Source organism: Hippichthys cyanospilos, chromosome 8 (genome assembly GCF_059441005.1).
Source record: "Hippichthys cyanospilos isolate Australia breed blue-spotted pipefish chromosome 8, RoL_Hcya_1.0, whole genome shotgun sequence".
Lineage (NCBI taxonomy): Eukaryota > Metazoa > Chordata > Actinopteri > Syngnathiformes > Syngnathidae > Hippichthys > Hippichthys cyanospilos.
This window is the reverse complement of record NC_142376.1, coordinates 7400270-7416751: the sequence shown is the minus strand read 5'-3', so window position 1 is coordinate 7416751 and position 16482 is coordinate 7400270. Positions and strand designations below refer to the sequence as shown.

The window sequence follows — 16482 nt, the reverse complement described above, 5'->3', positions numbered from 1 at the left end:
TTTAAAACTAATTTTCACACAGTAAACAAGTATATATTTTAAAGAGTGAAAATTCATTTTTACAGTAAAAAATATATATTTTAAAGAGTCAAGCCTGCTCTAAAAGTAATTAAACTGAGTTTGAATAGGCATCAAAAGCACATTAACTGGAATCCAAAACGAATAACATCGTGGTAGTGTAGGATAATATAACTTCTTACTATGCCGCCATCTTGTTGCCATAGCCTCTCACTACAACCTGGTCGTCAATCAACCGCTATTCAACCGTCCAGTTTAGGGCATAAATGTCGTTAAAACAAACTCATTTGGTGAATATTGACATGTTTGAACTGGGATTAGGAGGCGAAAAGAAGAAACACGACAGGGTCAAAAAAAAAAAATCCTACCGGAGAAAGTTGCCGCTCGTCGAATTGACACCCGATCCGTCACAAGTCGCGTGTCTGCGGGTAATAGACACCGTGCCTCCACCGGCTCGGTGTGTCGTTCTACTGGACCGCACCAAGTCGCCGCCTGCCTCTTTTCTCCCTTCTTAAAGTCCACAAGATAGCGAGTGGGGCCGTCAAAAACTTGCAAGTCGACGACATGCGGTCCCTCGCCGGACTAGCGGCCACCGTGGCGGCGGCCAGCGTCTACCTCTACGTTCTGTCAACTCACCTTCCGCCGGCGGATGAGTACTCAACGCCGGCCTTGCCTGGAGAGCCCGAGCCGGAGCCCCACTACTACAAGTAAGTCAAGTGCAACGAGGACAACACATTTTATTTTATTTTATTTTATTTTATTTTATTTTATTTTATTTTATTTTATTTTATTTTATTTTATTTTATTTTATTTTATTTTATTTTATTTTAGCAGTCGTTCTGTGACTGAGCTAGGAACTTAAATTTCAACGTATAAATATAATTACAAATACAAAATAGTCCCCGTTAAAATGTCAATAAGGCGTTTAATAATTTTTCTCAGTTAAAATTTTAATTTAAAAAAATGCAATCGATAAAAAGAGCATATTATCATCTGTATGGCAAGTAACAATGTTTGGTGGGCAGTGGCGGGCAAAGGGCAGATGCTCAAGGCAAGTTCCCCCTAAAATATAAATTCAAGAAGGAGCAGTGAAGTATTGTGCAGAAGGAAAATACATTATTAAAAATCTCTTTAAATAGTCATTAAATATTCCATTTAGGGGCGGGGGTCTTGTGTTTCAGAATTAATATTTTTCCATTCACTGTGTGTCCGATTTATGACAGATACTCCTTCCCAGTTTGATCACCCTTCATAAGTGATGGTCAATGGACTATTTTTGCATATGCATGTTATATAAACATATTATTCTGTTTGGCATGTTTCTGATTTTTGGCCAACGAAATATATTTTGCTGCCCATGGAATTTTTTCCATCGATAGGGGGTTGTGGGTACCCGTGGTCCAAACATTATTGTGCAGTTCCCGGCCACTGAGGTTGGGAGATTACAGTATCTTGAATGCTGCAATTTCTCTATCATACTTAACCAATGAGGTATTTGAATTGTCTTTGTAAAACTATAGCAAATCTAAATATTGACAATAAAATGCCTCATAACTACAAAAAGGAAAAAAAAGTCAAGATACCACTGCCGCGAACATTGTGATCTTAATTCTTTTCATCTACATTACAAACAGTATGATGTATTTACCTTTCACAGCTCTACCAAGACCAAATTAGAACACAGGAGTTTTGAATTTTGTGGCAGATGTGCTAATTAATTCTGGTTTGAATCTCAACTCTGTGGGGGTCATAAATAGATATGAGTAGAGGTCAGAAAAACACACATACACGCGCACACACTTGAATCCCACTTGTATGTAACTTAAGCCTGTCGGTCTTGTCCAGCACCTGCTGGGTCTCTGATCAGCCCAGCTTCCTATTGGTCGACAGGCCCGACATGTGCTCGCACCATTGGTCAGCATGCACGTGGCACTTGTTTCGTATTTAGGGACGGAAATGTGTCACGTTGAGCACTCTTATTTTCACCCCATGTGTAATGGCTCTCACGTAAACACTCCCCTGGCCTGCTCGTTGGCAAGCGGACTGTCTGTAGTCGCCGCTTCACAAATGCCTGTCAACTACTCAAGCATCCTTGATCATTTTTAGTTGCTTCCTGCTTTAAAGAGACAAAAATAGCTTCATTTCCCAGAATGCAAAACACACACAGCTTGTGTTGCTCAGTGGCGGCCAACCAACGATAAATCATCCAACTAAAGCGGCTCGGATGAGACAGACAAGTGCAATTTAAGTACATCAAAAAATCCAACTTTGACATTTCCCCTAAAGGCCATTATTAATTTGGACTATGTTTAGACTGTTATTTTGGTCCCAGAGGCGGTGATGGATAAAAGTATGGGAACATCAAGTGGAAAGCGTACAAAAAGTTAGAAATAAGGACTTAAATCCAGTGGTTCTTAATCTTTTTTCAATTATTTAACCACTGTGAAATATTATTTCATCCAAACAGTGCAACTCATTTTTTGATTATAAAACAAAGAGTGCTGTGCCATCCGTGTCTGATATAATAAACTTTGTAACTACATTTGTGGTGGTATCTCTTGGTGTATTTGATTTAGCACCTCCAGGAGATAGATCACGGAACATATTTTATTTTATTTAAAACTGATAATTGTGTCACTAATGACTACGCACATCCGTATAAAACTTAAAAGAAATGCATACAGTTGTAACGTTTTGTATAGGAGCTAATATAACAAAAAATAGCGATCTTGTTCCATTTAACTTTCTCTAAATTTGAAAACAACAATGTACTGTTCCTGTTCCTATCACAGCATTACAAAACAAGCAAACACAATTTTTTGAAGGTTTTTCGCTTCTCTCGGCTTTTGTGTATCATGAATAAAGTAAGTAAAGTATTCTTCAAGCTTCAGCATGTTCTGAAAGACTCAGAATGTCTAAATATTGCCTTGTTTTTAATCAAACTACTGCTGGTAAATTCATAAAAGTGACTTATAAATAATAGTAAACATTTAAACAACCAAGATATGAATTTGAACAGATCCTGACCTTTAAATTAGTTGAAATATCAATTTTCTGAATGTAAACACACACCCACATGCTCAAGTTCCATTTTTAACTTCTTGAGTTCCAGCTCAGCGGTAATTAAACGTCCCTATAAATAAGACACACAAACGCACGCATGCATGTTGAGATGTAAAAAAAAAAAAGAATACAAAAGTTCCTCGATACTCTTATAAATAAATAAATGATACTATTGCAAAAATAATTGTGTTGTTCCCACCCTCCAGGCTGAAGTTCCCGTCAGATTTGGACGAGCTTCGGGAGCTCGCCGAGATGCTGAAGTTCTACAAGCAAGAGCACCACGGATATGTTCTGTTGCTCTTCTGCAGTGCGTACCTCTACAAGCAGTCTTTCGCCATTCCTGGCTCATCCTTCCTGGTGAGATGCTAGCACCCTTTCACGCTGACCCTCAAAGTCGTTTTTTTTCCCGATTATTCTGACCTAAGTCTGAAGGAGTCAAAGTAAATAGCGCTAATAAATCTCTTCATCTTCATCATTGGTTCTTGGAGCAGAACATGCTAGCCGGCGCCATATTTGGACCTTGGGAAGGCTTGGCGCTGGCGTGCCTGCTCACCACCACAGGCTCAACATTCTGCTACCTGCTGTCATCTGCCTTCGGGAAGCAGCACGTGGTACGCATCTTCCCAGACAAGGTGGCCATGCTGCAGAGGAAGGTATGGCGCAGAAAATGTTCCGAAATACACCAGAAATTCTCTGTTTTGGTTTGAAGTAGGGCTGAGCAATTTGGCCAAAAAATTAGATCTTGGCTTTCCCTTTTTTTTTTTTTAAGTCCTTCTGGATGATTTCAATTTTAAGAAAAGTAGTAAACACAATAAACATTCATTTAAAGATGGTTTGATTATAAAAAAAAATAATATTTTGCAAAATGTTCCGACAACAATACTGTGTACTGATATGAAATGAATTTTAACACAAACCTTAATACTCATAGCTTATGCCATAAAATAGCTATAATTAGATTGTATATAGCTTGCTTGAATGCTATTGTTGCCGTTTGTAGCTATTGTAAACACATCTTGTAAACCACCCATCTAGGATTCTGCCACTAGCGCAAACCTCAATTTCATGATGAAGCTAATTTTCAACTTTTCCATTTACCAAATTAATCACATTTATGATTTATTTCCCAGTCTTAATTTGAAGTAATTTTGGCCATTGACAGAGAACCTTCAAAGACTAATATCTCCTACTGCAGTTACAAAAAAAAAATTAAGCCAGCATCATTAGGCAACATGAAATCTGTCCTAAAGGGATAGCGGCAAAATGTAATGTTTGAATGAATTTCACAAAATTCTTTTTCACTTACAATCAATACCTTCACAAAGACATTAATCTGACAACTTCGACTGAAGACGACTTCACCTGTGGCCAAGGGTCAGTAAATGACCAATCACAGCTTGCTGGTTGGTCACGTGACATTCACAAGCTGTGTTGTGATTGGCTGTGACCTGAGCAATTATGATGTCATTGAAATAAAAGACATAAAATGTGTCTTTAAAAGTATTATTTGAACATGCATAATAATTTAGTCATCAAATTAATTAATTATACATAATATAACTTTTGACTTTCAGTAGTTAAATAAGTAAACTATGCCTTTAAGAAGCCATTCCTGCAAAAAATACTGGAAATTTGGAGCAGACACTTGAGGTCTACTTTTGCCTATATCCTTGGTCTATTAAACACAAGCGTTTACTGGAATATTTTGAAAAGTTAGCCTTCCAAAAAAGTCTCCAGAAGAACTACCCGAAAAGACAAATAGTCTCCCATTTGACTCCAAAGTGGCAATATTGCATCATTTTGGCCATTTTTCATCTCAATAAATTCAACATCACGCTTGTCTTTCCGTCCATGTCCCTTCCTCTTTTTCTCGTGTCTTCCTGCTCTGTGTCAGGTAGAGGAAAACCGTAGCAGCTTGTTCTTTTTCCTCCTTTTCCTGCGTTTCTTCCCAATGACTCCTAACTGGTTCCTTAATATCACCTGTCCCGTCCTCAACATCCCCATGTCTATCTTCTTCTTCTCCGTCTTCATCGGTGAGCGCGCCCACTTTTTCGACACTGCACAAAAGGCCGAAGTACGGCTCGCTAAAAAGCGCTCCCCTTTTGCATTCCCAGGTTTGATTCCCTACAACTTCATCTGCGTGCGCACAGGCGCCATCCTCTCAGAGATCCACTCTCTGGACGATATCTTCTCGTGGGCCACGCTGGCCCAACTGCTGGCCATCGCGTTGGCGGCGCTGGTGCCCGGCGCGCTTATAAAACGCTACGGTCAAGCTCACCTCAAGGTGGAGGACATGGACGGAACGAGGGAGGGCGATCGGAAGAGGCGATGACGGAGGAAAGACGAGGACTTTGAATAGATGAAGTCTCCAGTGGTGGACCTTGCGCCACGAGCCTTGATGTCACTGTGAAAAAAAACGGCGTTAAAGAGGAAGTGAAAATTTTTCTTTACAAAAATATGTTCTATGCCTCAAAGTACAAAAATGGTTTGATAATAGATATTACATTGGTGGCATTAGAATGAAACCGATTCATCCACCTTTTTCAAGCTATCCGAACATTTAACTCATTCAGTGCCATTGACGAACATAGACGTCAACGATCTATTGTGATTGGGCTACATTGACAGTTATGGAAACAAAGATCCATTTTAAATGGGCTGGTAGTAAACATGTTCAAATGAACTATCGCCCCCCCCCCACTGTCTGCTGAAATTCACTTTTTTTTTTTCCACACGTTTCCATGTGATGTCACCATTTACTTTGAGTGCAAGTTTAAAGTGCAACGTCAGGTTCGGTTAAAGATATTTTAACCTGAAACCGTTTACATGCTGAACAAGCATTATCTTCCAAATGTTTCCGTGTGAGCGTTTACTTTGCATTAGCACTTGGATGTCTTAATACTAACTTAATATTATTGACAAAAAGAATATGTGTACTTATGCTACATATCGTGTGTCTGTGTCTTTGAGGTTGGGAGATCCTTGTTCTCCTCTTCTTTGACCAAATTTTGTATAAATGTTTATTTATACAAACATAGTTTATTATACTATTTTTTTCAATGTTTCAAGGAAAATGCACAATAAAACGCACTCATTAAAACCAGTTTATTGTCTTGTACACTTTGTACATACATCATGCACACACGCCCACTTTTCACATTGGCGGAGCTCATATGTGCCAGAAGTAAATAAGCATATTTTTATATAGAGAAATACTAGCAGGGATCAAGGAGAATATGTGCCATTTTTTAACACTGATTCGGACTTATAATCATTAAAAAAATAAATAAATGGATTTGAATGGTAATCATGTCACCTTGTAAACAAATTGTGTCATTAACGTCACAGTGAAAGACAAAAATAAAACAGCAGCAACTTAATACAGTACAGTAGTCAATTTATACAGCACTTTCAAATCGTACGAAAACATTTCTAAATATAGCAGAAATTCCAGACAGCCTTGAAAGTTAAAACGTGGGCGTTAAAAAAATCCTGTGAGATGTAAGCTCAGTGAGCGGTTAAAACATGTATTCTATTGTGGGTACTTTTATTTCATTATTAATCAAATGTATTATTTGACTACATTAATTGGTGAGCTTTTTTTTTTTTTTTTTTACTATTTTCAACATGTTTTACATCATTCAATTTTACAAAGTAATGTTATGCTTTATTTGAATTTGACCAGATTTTCTTGAATCTAATACTTACCTTATTTAATAATTAGATTTATTATTTTCATTAACTAATTTACAATGTATCACTTGTTTCAAAGGTCGTGATATATTCAAAGCTCATTTCTGCAAATTCTGTTTAATTTTGGTGTCATTATATAGTGGTTAAATACACATATAGTTTAAAATTTAAAGATATGTTTTCTTTTGAAATAAGAGCAACGTGGAAGTAGACCACTGAAATAAGTTTTGATTTCAGATGATCCAATAACGCAGTGCATATTTAAATATCAAATGCATATTGCATATTTGAAAAAAGGGAACACCACAAACAACATTAGTGAAAATATCAAGGTGATATATGATTGAGGACAAACACATTTGTACCATTTCATTTGCAGCAAAAAATACTCAAGTGCAGAGGTATGCGTCCAACAGTAAGTTACTGTCCCCCAAAACTATTTTTCACCTTGGTAAATACGCAAACCGAAATATTACACACAAAATGTCAGTATGATGCAGTGCATTTCAATGAAAAATTTCTACTAAAAAAGTGAGCATATGATTTGCATTAATGTTTTTTTTTCCATGCAGTGATATCACTTGTGTTTAATTTTGTGATTTTATTTCGTGAAAAACTGATAAGTGGGCAAGATGATGGATGGATGGATGTTTTGTATACGACGTGTTGAAATATTTTGTGTTTATTTTCAACATAACACATTTCATAAACATACTATATATATATATATATATATATATATATATATATATATATATATATATATATATATATATATATATATATATATATATATATATATATATATATATATATATATATATTAGAATAAAAGTATTGTTAGATTAACAGGCTTTCGCTGGGCATTCTTACCATCCTTGTATTAGAGCTAGAGTGGTTACGAAAAATGTCAGGAAAAGCCTAGTTAAAACAGTTGAACATCATTTGGTGATTAAATAGGCACTTTAAATGGTGGCAGTTGCGTGCCGACAATTAAAGTTTGACTATGACTGGTTAGACCTGAATACGACTGCATCCCTAGATATAAGAGGGTGTGTACATTTGTGCAATCATAATGAATTTGGGGTGTTTTATTCTGTTAAACAAGGGTGTGTAGACTTTTTATACCCACTCGAGATGTAGCTAATTTTGTGTTAGTACAGTGCATTTCTAGTCAATAAACGTAAAACGTGTCATTAGGTTTAGATGTGATCGACAAAGGAAGAGGAAGTAAAGTCAGCGACAATCATGAGGGATGGAAGTACTGCACCGTAAGGCACTTTTTGGATGGGAGGGCATCATGGCGGTCGCTGCCTTTACAAGTCAGGTAAAAGTCGTGCTGGTGCCGGTGCCAGTTCCGCGCAGGCGGTATCAGAGCAAGGATTCACCAGTCGGGGCGCTCGCACTCTCTCCTGAGGCACTGAAAGAATAGGATGTGAAAAGAACAAAATGGAGAAGCACAAAAAATGAGGGGCAAAAAGAGAAACAAACGCACTCCAGACAGCCTAAGTCATTGATTTAATTCTTAAAATTATAGGAAAAGTTATTTTTTAAGTCATTTATTTGTTTTGGGGGTTTTTTCAAGACAAACTAACATTGTTAACTCATTTTGAGCCACCTATTTTCAATACCTATTTTCACCTCTTTTAATATTTGATTTGATTGATATTTGATTGATTCTTTTAATATTTGAACTATATGTGCACGGTGTAAATAAATACATGGGATTGAAAGTCTGGATTCTGTAAAGACGTAAAATTACGTCTTTGGGATTGAATGTGCCAGGTATTTTCAGACACTCCTTTACCTTACTGTGTGTAAAATAAATACATAAATAAATAAAGTACCGGTACTCTAAATCAACCCATGTTATTGAATGTTTGGACTCTTAAAAGAGGTCAAATAAAGCCGTTATGAATTATTGTATGTTTTACAATTTCTCAGTGTAATTGTGATTTTATGCATTTCTTATTTCCTTCCATGATTGATAGGTTGATTGATAGGCAATGTATGAATATTTTCAGTATTTATTATCTACAGTATATATTTTTTTGCTGAAGAAAAGAAGCGGTAAAAAGAGCAATTGCCCCATACACTTAATAAATTTTTTCATTAAAAAGAATCATATTTTATATTATAGAATTTGTGTGGGTATGACCTACAATTAATCAGCAAAAAAATGAACAGCATCAAAGTTGATGCTTTACGAACGGATTGAACAAAGACGTACAGTACACATGCACACAAAAGGAAGTTTTTCTATCGTAGCGGGTACATGCCATTGACATATGCATTTCCTAGCCACTAACCCAAACGTTAACCACTAAAACAAATTGCCTAACCCTAACGTCAACCAAAATCCAATTCAAACCGAAACTCTAAAACCAGGTCTTGACCCTCAAAAAGAGGTCTAAACTACTGTAGTGGGGTCCATCAAAATCTTCCCAAGCGCAAGAGGTCCCCACAAAAACAGAAAAACCCATGTAACAAAAACAATGCACACACCCGCACACACACCACACCCATACCTGTGGATGTGCAGCAACCTTTGCACACAGTGCTCTTTGTGGTAGCGAACAAACTGCGTACAGGTGAGCCGGACCTCCTCACGAGCTCCTCCCTCCGGACCGTTCCGGTCCACATCTCGTCCTCGCCACACCGACAACCTGCCCACATCGCGGGAGCATGGCGGTCATGTGACTGACGCTTTGACACTCGGTGCGCTCACCTCTTTTTGAAGGGCAGCAGGATGAGATGGCGGTCAAGGCCAAAAATTCCAAAGGACAGGAAGCCTTGTCCGTAGTTGGCCACGGCGCAGAAGAACTGAAGTTCCAAATACAGGCGGCCGGGGTCTTTATTTAGCAACCACCACAGGCAGCTCGATAGGTTCTAAAAACATACATACACTTACTGGCCACACAGATAATAGAACATCCTTTTGAGATCCAATACGATTGACTTTATGGTTAATATCTGAACCGCTGTCTCTCCACTGCAGAGGTCATGCCCTGCTTGTAAATTTGATGGCTAAAATATGTGTGAATTCTCACCGCTAACAGGCTGACAACGAGCAGGAGACAGAGCAGAACATGTCTGACTGTCTGCTTGTCGTCTGCGGCTTGCCCACGCTCGGTTGCTGGTAAGTTCAAGAGATGTTCTGAAGAGGATGAACTTTCCTGCTGCCTGTCACACAGCGTTCCCATGTGCTCTGCAGTGGACATTACATTAAACATCCAATCACAAATTTTTGGGCAATTACATATGCAATACAGCGACTTGGGATTTCCTGCCTGTGCTGTTGCCAGGGTTCCTCTGCGTGCTGGTGATCATATCTGGCATAGACTGGATGAGAGGAGGTGTGTTGAGGTCTAACACAAAAATAATTAGAGATAAATACATCATTCGAAATGATTCCACTCCAAAACAATACCTGAGTTAATACTGCAGACAGAAGGTGAAATTTCCGCCGACTGCTCTTGTTGCTCCTGTTGCTGTTGTTGTAGTGAGTCTTCCACACCAGCAGGGGTCCTCATCTGCCCCTCATTGGAGGCAGGTAGTGCAGCCCGGCTCAGGATGTGGTAGCCTCTCTGCTCACGGCCTCCCTGGCTGAGGCCCATGAGTGAAATGGCAGCTAGCACCAGGCTGACTGACAGCACTGTTGCGGTGCTGACAATCTGGAGATCACACACACACACGCGCACACACACACACACACACACACATACAAGGTGTTGGTACTGGCCTTCGAATATCATTCATTTTGTATTTATAACCCATCATTTTTATTTATAATGTATTTTATCAATAAACTAATAAATAATAATCAATAGTGAAAAAGTTAGTAACCTGAGCTTTGCCGTAGAAGAAGGCAGAGTCAATGGAGTCGGTCCTCTGGCCCACTAAAAAGAGACCTCCCACCATGAAGAAAGGAACCCTGCCACATAAATCATGAGCATATGTAATGCACGGTCAGATGTTCTTAGTGATCAAAGTGTCCAATCAAGCTTAATTTTCGGTGCAACCAGATAATTAAGAAAAACATCTATGTGCATAGTAAAAAGGAAAAGAATGACAATATTGAATTGTTGAGAAGCTCACATATTGGTTTGTAAAGTATAACGTGCATTATAATTTAACATCCTTGGGATGATTGAGCCCTGTCGTGAAGAACGAAAATCTGCAAATAATTAATCCAACGCAGTTTTACGATAGAACTGACCCCCAACCCAGAATCATGAAAATGGCCGGCCGGAGCCTGAGGAGATCATCTCTGCTGGTTAGAGCCAAGCACATCGGGATTAAACCTAAAAGTGGAGAAGAGCAGAGCCGCTGTTAGCATGCAGATGAGCGTTGGCACATCAAAGCGCCGGCGTGCACACTCGCCCGTCCAAATGTACGTGCTGTACAGAGAGCCGTAGAGCAGCGCGAAGGCCAACATTTTGCCCGTCAGATTATCCTCTTGTCTGGCCAGGAAGTTCCAAAGAATCATGCTCACGCACACCAGGAACTGCAACGAGGACCAACGTGACCAGGCTACAATAAAAAACTCATTAAGGGACATTTTACAATTTGATATTTGAGACTAACTTGAGCCAAGAAGAGATTTAAGGCAAAGAGGTGCGGAAGACGCTTGAATTTCCCGCTAAGCAGCATTACAGCGATGGTCCAAACCTGCGAAAACATGGGAAAACAAAAATGTTGGGAGTCAGCAAGCAAACATTTAATGTTGATTATTAAACAAGGGATCATTGTGTGTGGGGTTTGTTTTAGCTTAGTTGAGGTTACCAGCGCCAGCAGGCAGATGATGCTGATGTTGTAGCTGACGTTCTGAAGCTCGGCCACCAGAGGCGTGGGGTCCATCAACGGGATGGTCAGCAGCCAGGCCGAGGCGTACATGATGGGCGCCGAGAGGAACGTGCTGATGACCATGCCCGACGTCACCTGAGCGGCGACACCGCGGCAAAGTCAATGCTTCACATTGCAAAACATGAAAATATAAAGAAATTCCTTGTCTTCAGTCAAGTCACATGACCAGTTCCCCGCTTCTCTTCACAATTACTCACCACCTCCAACTCCATGCCGTAGTGCCCAGCGTAGATGGCCACGCTGGGCGCGGTTGGAAAGACGCCATACAGGAAGGCAAAATTGGACAAGCTGGTGTGATTGGCGCTGGTGCTGTTGACACCAACGTCCAAAATGTCCATCATGTCCTTGCAGAATAGTGGCATCACCAGACTGAGGGGACGATTTGAGGAGTTTGCAAACATGATTTAAGAAAAAAAAAAATGCAATTACAGCCGCCTAGCTTTGAGACGTAATTACATCAAAGGCTTCTTAAAAGAGACTTTTTCAATAAAAGTTCAAGTTAGCTTTTTAAATGCTCACCACATTAATGTAGAATATGTTTGATAATAATTCTGAGCTTCAGCCAAGAAACAGAACAATGAAAGCTCATTTTACTCACTTCACAAAAATATATAAATATTTGTTTTTCTCTTTTTTTTTTTGCATTTTCTAACATTAGTGCTATGAAGACTTATGTAATTTCCATTTTGAATTATTGGTTTACTTTGGAAATGAATAAGACAAAAAAATCGAATTGAACATATAAAGACAAATATGATACTGGCTAAATTATTGCAATATCGTGAGCAATATCACATTAAAAGGACACAGGGCAAGATTGAATATTTTTTTCCATTACAGACTGCAGGAGCTGCTGAATTTACCATTGTCAGTAGCTATAACAAACATGGCAGCCTCGGGAAAAGTACCACCCCCCTATGTAATATAATTTATTGATAACTAGACATACGCTTATATTGAAAACATACTTTTGGTCGTTAAGAACACATTTATTTGCAAGTTTTTAAAAAAAAACATTATTGAATTTATTCCTTTTTAATGAAAAATAGTCAAAATCTTACACACTGCCACTTTAAGTGCCACTCACAGTTTGGCAGTGATCAGGAGAATCAACGTGACGCCAGCGTCTTTGGTCAGTTTCCTAAGTTGTCCAACCTGCAACACAAACATGACATTTTCTCAGTATTTTCCTGGAAAAAAATGCTTTATCCAAAAAACTGTGTGAACAAACCATGGTGAGGCCCAGGTAGAATAAAGCGGCCCCTCCGAAAGAATTGGCGAGACCATCAACGAACTGGGACAGCACGTCAGGGATCCTCTGGCCCAATGCAAAGTGCGAGGCGATGCCCACTACCACCATGAACACAATTGGGTTCTTTAACACCTGGAGAAGGAAATTTGAGAATGGTAAAAGTGAAATTAGGCAAAAATCATATTTACAATAATAACTTCTATGTAATTCTCAGGCATTCTGATTAACATTGCATTTCTGGAAAATGAAAAATAGCAAACTTCCAGTGTCCCATTTTGTGGTATTGATGGGGTTACAAAGCAAATTTATGAATTCTGATAAACATCTGGTGTCTGGCCTTGTGTTTGCCAAAACAATCCCCTTGGGTCATTTTTAACGGGGAAGTTAACTTTGCTATTGTGCTATTTTTTCTAACTAGGTCACCCTTAATAAGCCGCCGTAGAAAAGTTAAAAAAAAAAACAATTGGCACATGGCATCACCACACCTGCCGCCAAGCGTGTTGTGATTTTGGATGCTTGCTTCACGACAACCAGCCAAATCAAAAGTGTGTTTGGATGCAGTTTTCCCGGACCATACACATTATTTTCTGAGCACTGGAGTTACAATTTTAGCAGAAAAAAATATTTTTTAAGTTTTTAGCCATCTCAGGGGGCGGCCATTTTGCCTCTTGCTGTCGCTTGAAAATAACATCCCAGCTTCTCAAGGCTCAGGTAAACGACCAATAACGGTACAGCTTGTGAATGTAACGTGACCAAACTCAGAAAACACATCAAATGTCATACTTCTTTCTGCCAATTTTTAAAGGGTCCTTCGAAAACAAACTAAATTATTCCTCATTGCTACCAAATTTGGGTAATGCAAAATGCACAAATGAGCAGTGCTGAATTTTAGCCATCATTTTTTTTTTTTTTTTTTTGCCAATACCATTTACAGCACAGGTGTCAAACTCAAGGCCCGGGGGCCAAATCCGGCCCGCCATGTCATTTTATGCGGCCCGCGAAAGCAAATCATGTAAGTTTCCATGACCCTTGCTAAACTCAGTTCCAAAACTTTAGCTTGTCGTGTATAATGAAAAATAAAGTTGAGATTTTTTGTTTTGTTCTGTAATATAAACAATAAATGAACAAACTAGAATGCTTTACTTCTGATTTAAAAACAACTGAGCTATTAATTTGTTGTGTACGGTAATAATACTATGAGATCATTTAAAATTGACTTGGTTTCCTCAACATATCGGCCCAATGAAGGAAGTTCTCGCTACAAAATGGCCCCCGACAAAAATGAGTTTGACACCCCTGATTTACAGTATGACATTAAAGCTCATGAGGATTCTTTTGAGGCTCCCATGTTTGTGAGGCAGTACCTGTAGGGTGACGACCGCCAGCACTCGAGCCGAGCTCCGCTCCACATGGTGCTCGGTCTGCCTTCTCCACCTCTGCACCTCACACAGAGCAAAGCCAACGGGATTGAGCAGCATGAGCGACACGGGGGCCACCAGGTAGATGTACTGCAAGTACTCCGGGTACGTGCTCCGATACAAAGCATCCACTGGGGAAATACAACTCGTCAGTAGGAATTCGAGTAAGACACATCTGTTTGTGTGGGACCTCACCTATGGGATAGCCCAAGGCAAAGTCGTTGCTTTGCGTGGCAAAGATGGCGTAGAGTCCGGCTTTTCCGTACCTGTTTTCCGGACTGGCAATCATCAGCGTGAGAAAACACACCAGCGAGAACACAGCAACCTAGACGTAGATAAAGTTTCAATCATCACCTTATTACACAAAGATTTGATGATGCAACACAGTAGAAGCGCATCAAAACTAGATGTGGTCATTTTTGCTGAGGATTAAGAAGATAGGCTAGTGAATATTGTATACATGTTAATTCTGAATGTTGGCTGTATTCCTTGTGAGTGAGAATTTCCCGTTCAAGAAACTAACAAATGCTAGTAAATTACAAGTGCCCGGATGCAAGGGCATTACAATAGCTTCACTCATTCACCCATACTCCCAAGTAAAAACTAACCTTGGCAACTAGGACGCTCCAGAGGAAGGACCAGATGACGTCGCCAAACTCCAGCAGGACCATGTTTTTGAAGAGCAGAGCCGGGAGGGCAAATTTAGACACAAAGTTGCCCAGACCCTTAGCCTGGTTCTCAGTGATCACATCAGCCCTGTGCGGGGGCAAGAAACCATGTCTCATCATACAAGAATAGATTTTCAAGAACTTTTAAAGGTAGTAAATTTGTGTTCAAAATGCCTCTCATTAATCTAGTTTAGGACATCATTTTATGACATACATGAGGCCAAAATTCAGGTTGTATGTCCAACAATGCTCTATATTGTGAAAAAAAACACTCTGTAATTTATTTTGTAAATAAAATCAATTTTCTAGTTTTTTTTCTAGTTTTTTACCCCTATCAAGAAACCTTAATGCATTTCTTTTAATTTTCATTTTATTTGTGTAGTATACACATTAATATGAAAAAATATATTTGTTTGTATCACTCTTGTATCACTCCTCTGACAATACTGGTGCACGTTTTTGACTTTGATTTTGATTTGGACTAACAAAACTGACCAAGCACGAAAGAAATGTATTCATATGAAATTAACGTCTTGTTCCAAAATAGTGTGCTACCTTTTCTGCTTTGGAAATTAAAGTGCTATTAGCAGTTACTTCTTTTTAAATTTGAGGAAATGTGATATTTTACTAGAATATCAGTTTAAATGAAATAAAACACAATTTATTTGACTCAAAAATCTAAATGCAAGTTAGAATTTATATTCTACCTATTTTTATCACTTTATTTTTATTTTCTGTTTTTTTTTAGAAATACCTAACATTGTTTAATAAAAAAAAACGATTCCATTTGACTTCCTAAAGCTGACCCTAAAATCAACCCTGACAATGCCACACACGTAATTAAATATACTGTATATTCAGTTTAATCAAGTATTTTATAAAATAATCATCACAACACACCTGCCAGCTATGTATCCACATAGGATAATGCCAAAGCACTCGAGCAAGGCAGGGAACAGCTTATCGATGGACATATGAGGCCCAGCACCAACACCACCACCAGGGCTCGTCAAGGAGCTGTGGGAGATGTTTTTCCCGTGGATAAGCACATACCTGCCGGCTGTCTCCATGGTGACGGCCGGGGCTGCAGAATTGAACACCCTGGAGAGAGAAAGCAAATATAACGGTCAGCTTGCTAGTAGCTACGCGAGTGCAATTCAGTCTTCTCAGTCAGAGATGATCATGAGAGGCTAAAACATCAGTTGTTGAATTCTGCTTATAAATTGTAACACATTAAACGTTTTAAGTGAAGTATATAAACAGGGGCTAGCATGTTATTAGCCCCATTAGCTGCTGCAAGCTAAAAACATCAGGACACGTCGAGCCATCGCGATGATTATATAAAGCATATGGCGCATCATATTACACACAGATAATTCATTTTCGAGGTTATTCTGCTCACCTTTATTACCTAAATTACCATTTTTTTCCGTGAAATGTCCCGCTAGGTGTGAAGCTTTATTGGCTTCGGGAGAGCAGCATTGATTTCTGAATCTGACAGCTG

The 16482-nt window shown here is 39.0% G+C and overlaps 2 protein-coding genes across 2 annotated transcripts; one reads left to right on the top strand and one right to left on the bottom strand.

Moving 5' to 3' along the window:
- The first annotated feature begins 355 nt into the window (after positions 1-355).
- On the top strand, positions 356-6154 carry LOC148419988 (transmembrane protein 41A-B-like). Its single transcript, XM_088420888.1, has 4 exons — positions 356-725; positions 3288-3438; positions 3573-3734; positions 4976-6154. The coding sequence occupies exons 1-4, from the start codon at positions 583-585 to the stop codon at positions 5411-5413; spliced, it is 894 nt and encodes a 297-aa protein (XP_088277014.1). The 5' UTR covers positions 356-582; the 3' UTR covers positions 5414-6154.
- Positions 6155-7587: 1433 nt separating this feature from the next.
- On the bottom strand, positions 7588-16468 carry LOC148419987 (lysosomal cholesterol signaling protein-like). Its single transcript, XM_088420881.1, has 19 exons — positions 16381-16468; positions 15879-16079; positions 14919-15066; positions 14506-14635; positions 14257-14441; positions 12872-13024; positions 12728-12795; positions 11838-12009; positions 11560-11715; positions 11362-11445; positions 11158-11281; positions 10994-11078; positions 10621-10708; positions 10205-10448; positions 10065-10142; positions 9825-9982; positions 9503-9663; positions 9303-9440; positions 7588-8194 (listed from the first exon to the last, which is right to left on the bottom strand). The coding sequence occupies exons 2-19, from the start codon at positions 16046-16048 to the stop codon at positions 8146-8148; spliced, it is 2391 nt and encodes a 796-aa protein (XP_088277007.1). The 5' UTR covers positions 16049-16079; positions 16381-16468; the 3' UTR covers positions 7588-8145.
- Between the last annotated feature and the right edge of the window lie 14 nt (positions 16469-16482).

What these genes read in the sequence shown, in the direction of transcription:
- LOC148419988 (XM_088420888.1), top strand. Translation starts at nt 583, where the DNA reads ATGCGGTCCCTCGCCGGACTAGCGGCCACCGTGGCGGCGGCCAGCGTC. An exon ending in CCGGAGCCCCACTACTACAA is followed by an intron (nt 726 to 3,287) that starts GTAAGTCAAGTG and finishes CCCACCCTCCAG; the next exon opens with GCTGAAGTTCCCGTCAGATT. An exon ending in TTCCTGGCTCATCCTTCCTG is followed by an intron (nt 3,439 to 3,572) that starts GTGAGATGCTAG and finishes TTCTTGGAGCAG; the next exon opens with AACATGCTAGCCGGCGCCAT.
- LOC148419987 (XM_088420881.1), bottom strand. Translation starts at nt 16,048, where the DNA reads ATGGAGACAGCCGGCAGGTATGTGCTTATCCACGGGAAAAACATCTCC. An exon ending in TGTGGATACATAGCTGGCAG is followed by an intron (nt 15,067 to 15,878) that starts GTGTGTTGTGAT and finishes GCCCCCGCACAG; the next exon opens with GGCTGATGTGATCACTGAGA. An exon ending in ACGGCATGGAGTTGGAGGTG is followed by an intron (nt 11,716 to 11,837) that starts GTGAGTAATTGT and finishes GTCGCCGCTCAG; the next exon opens with GTGACGTCGGGCATGGTCAT.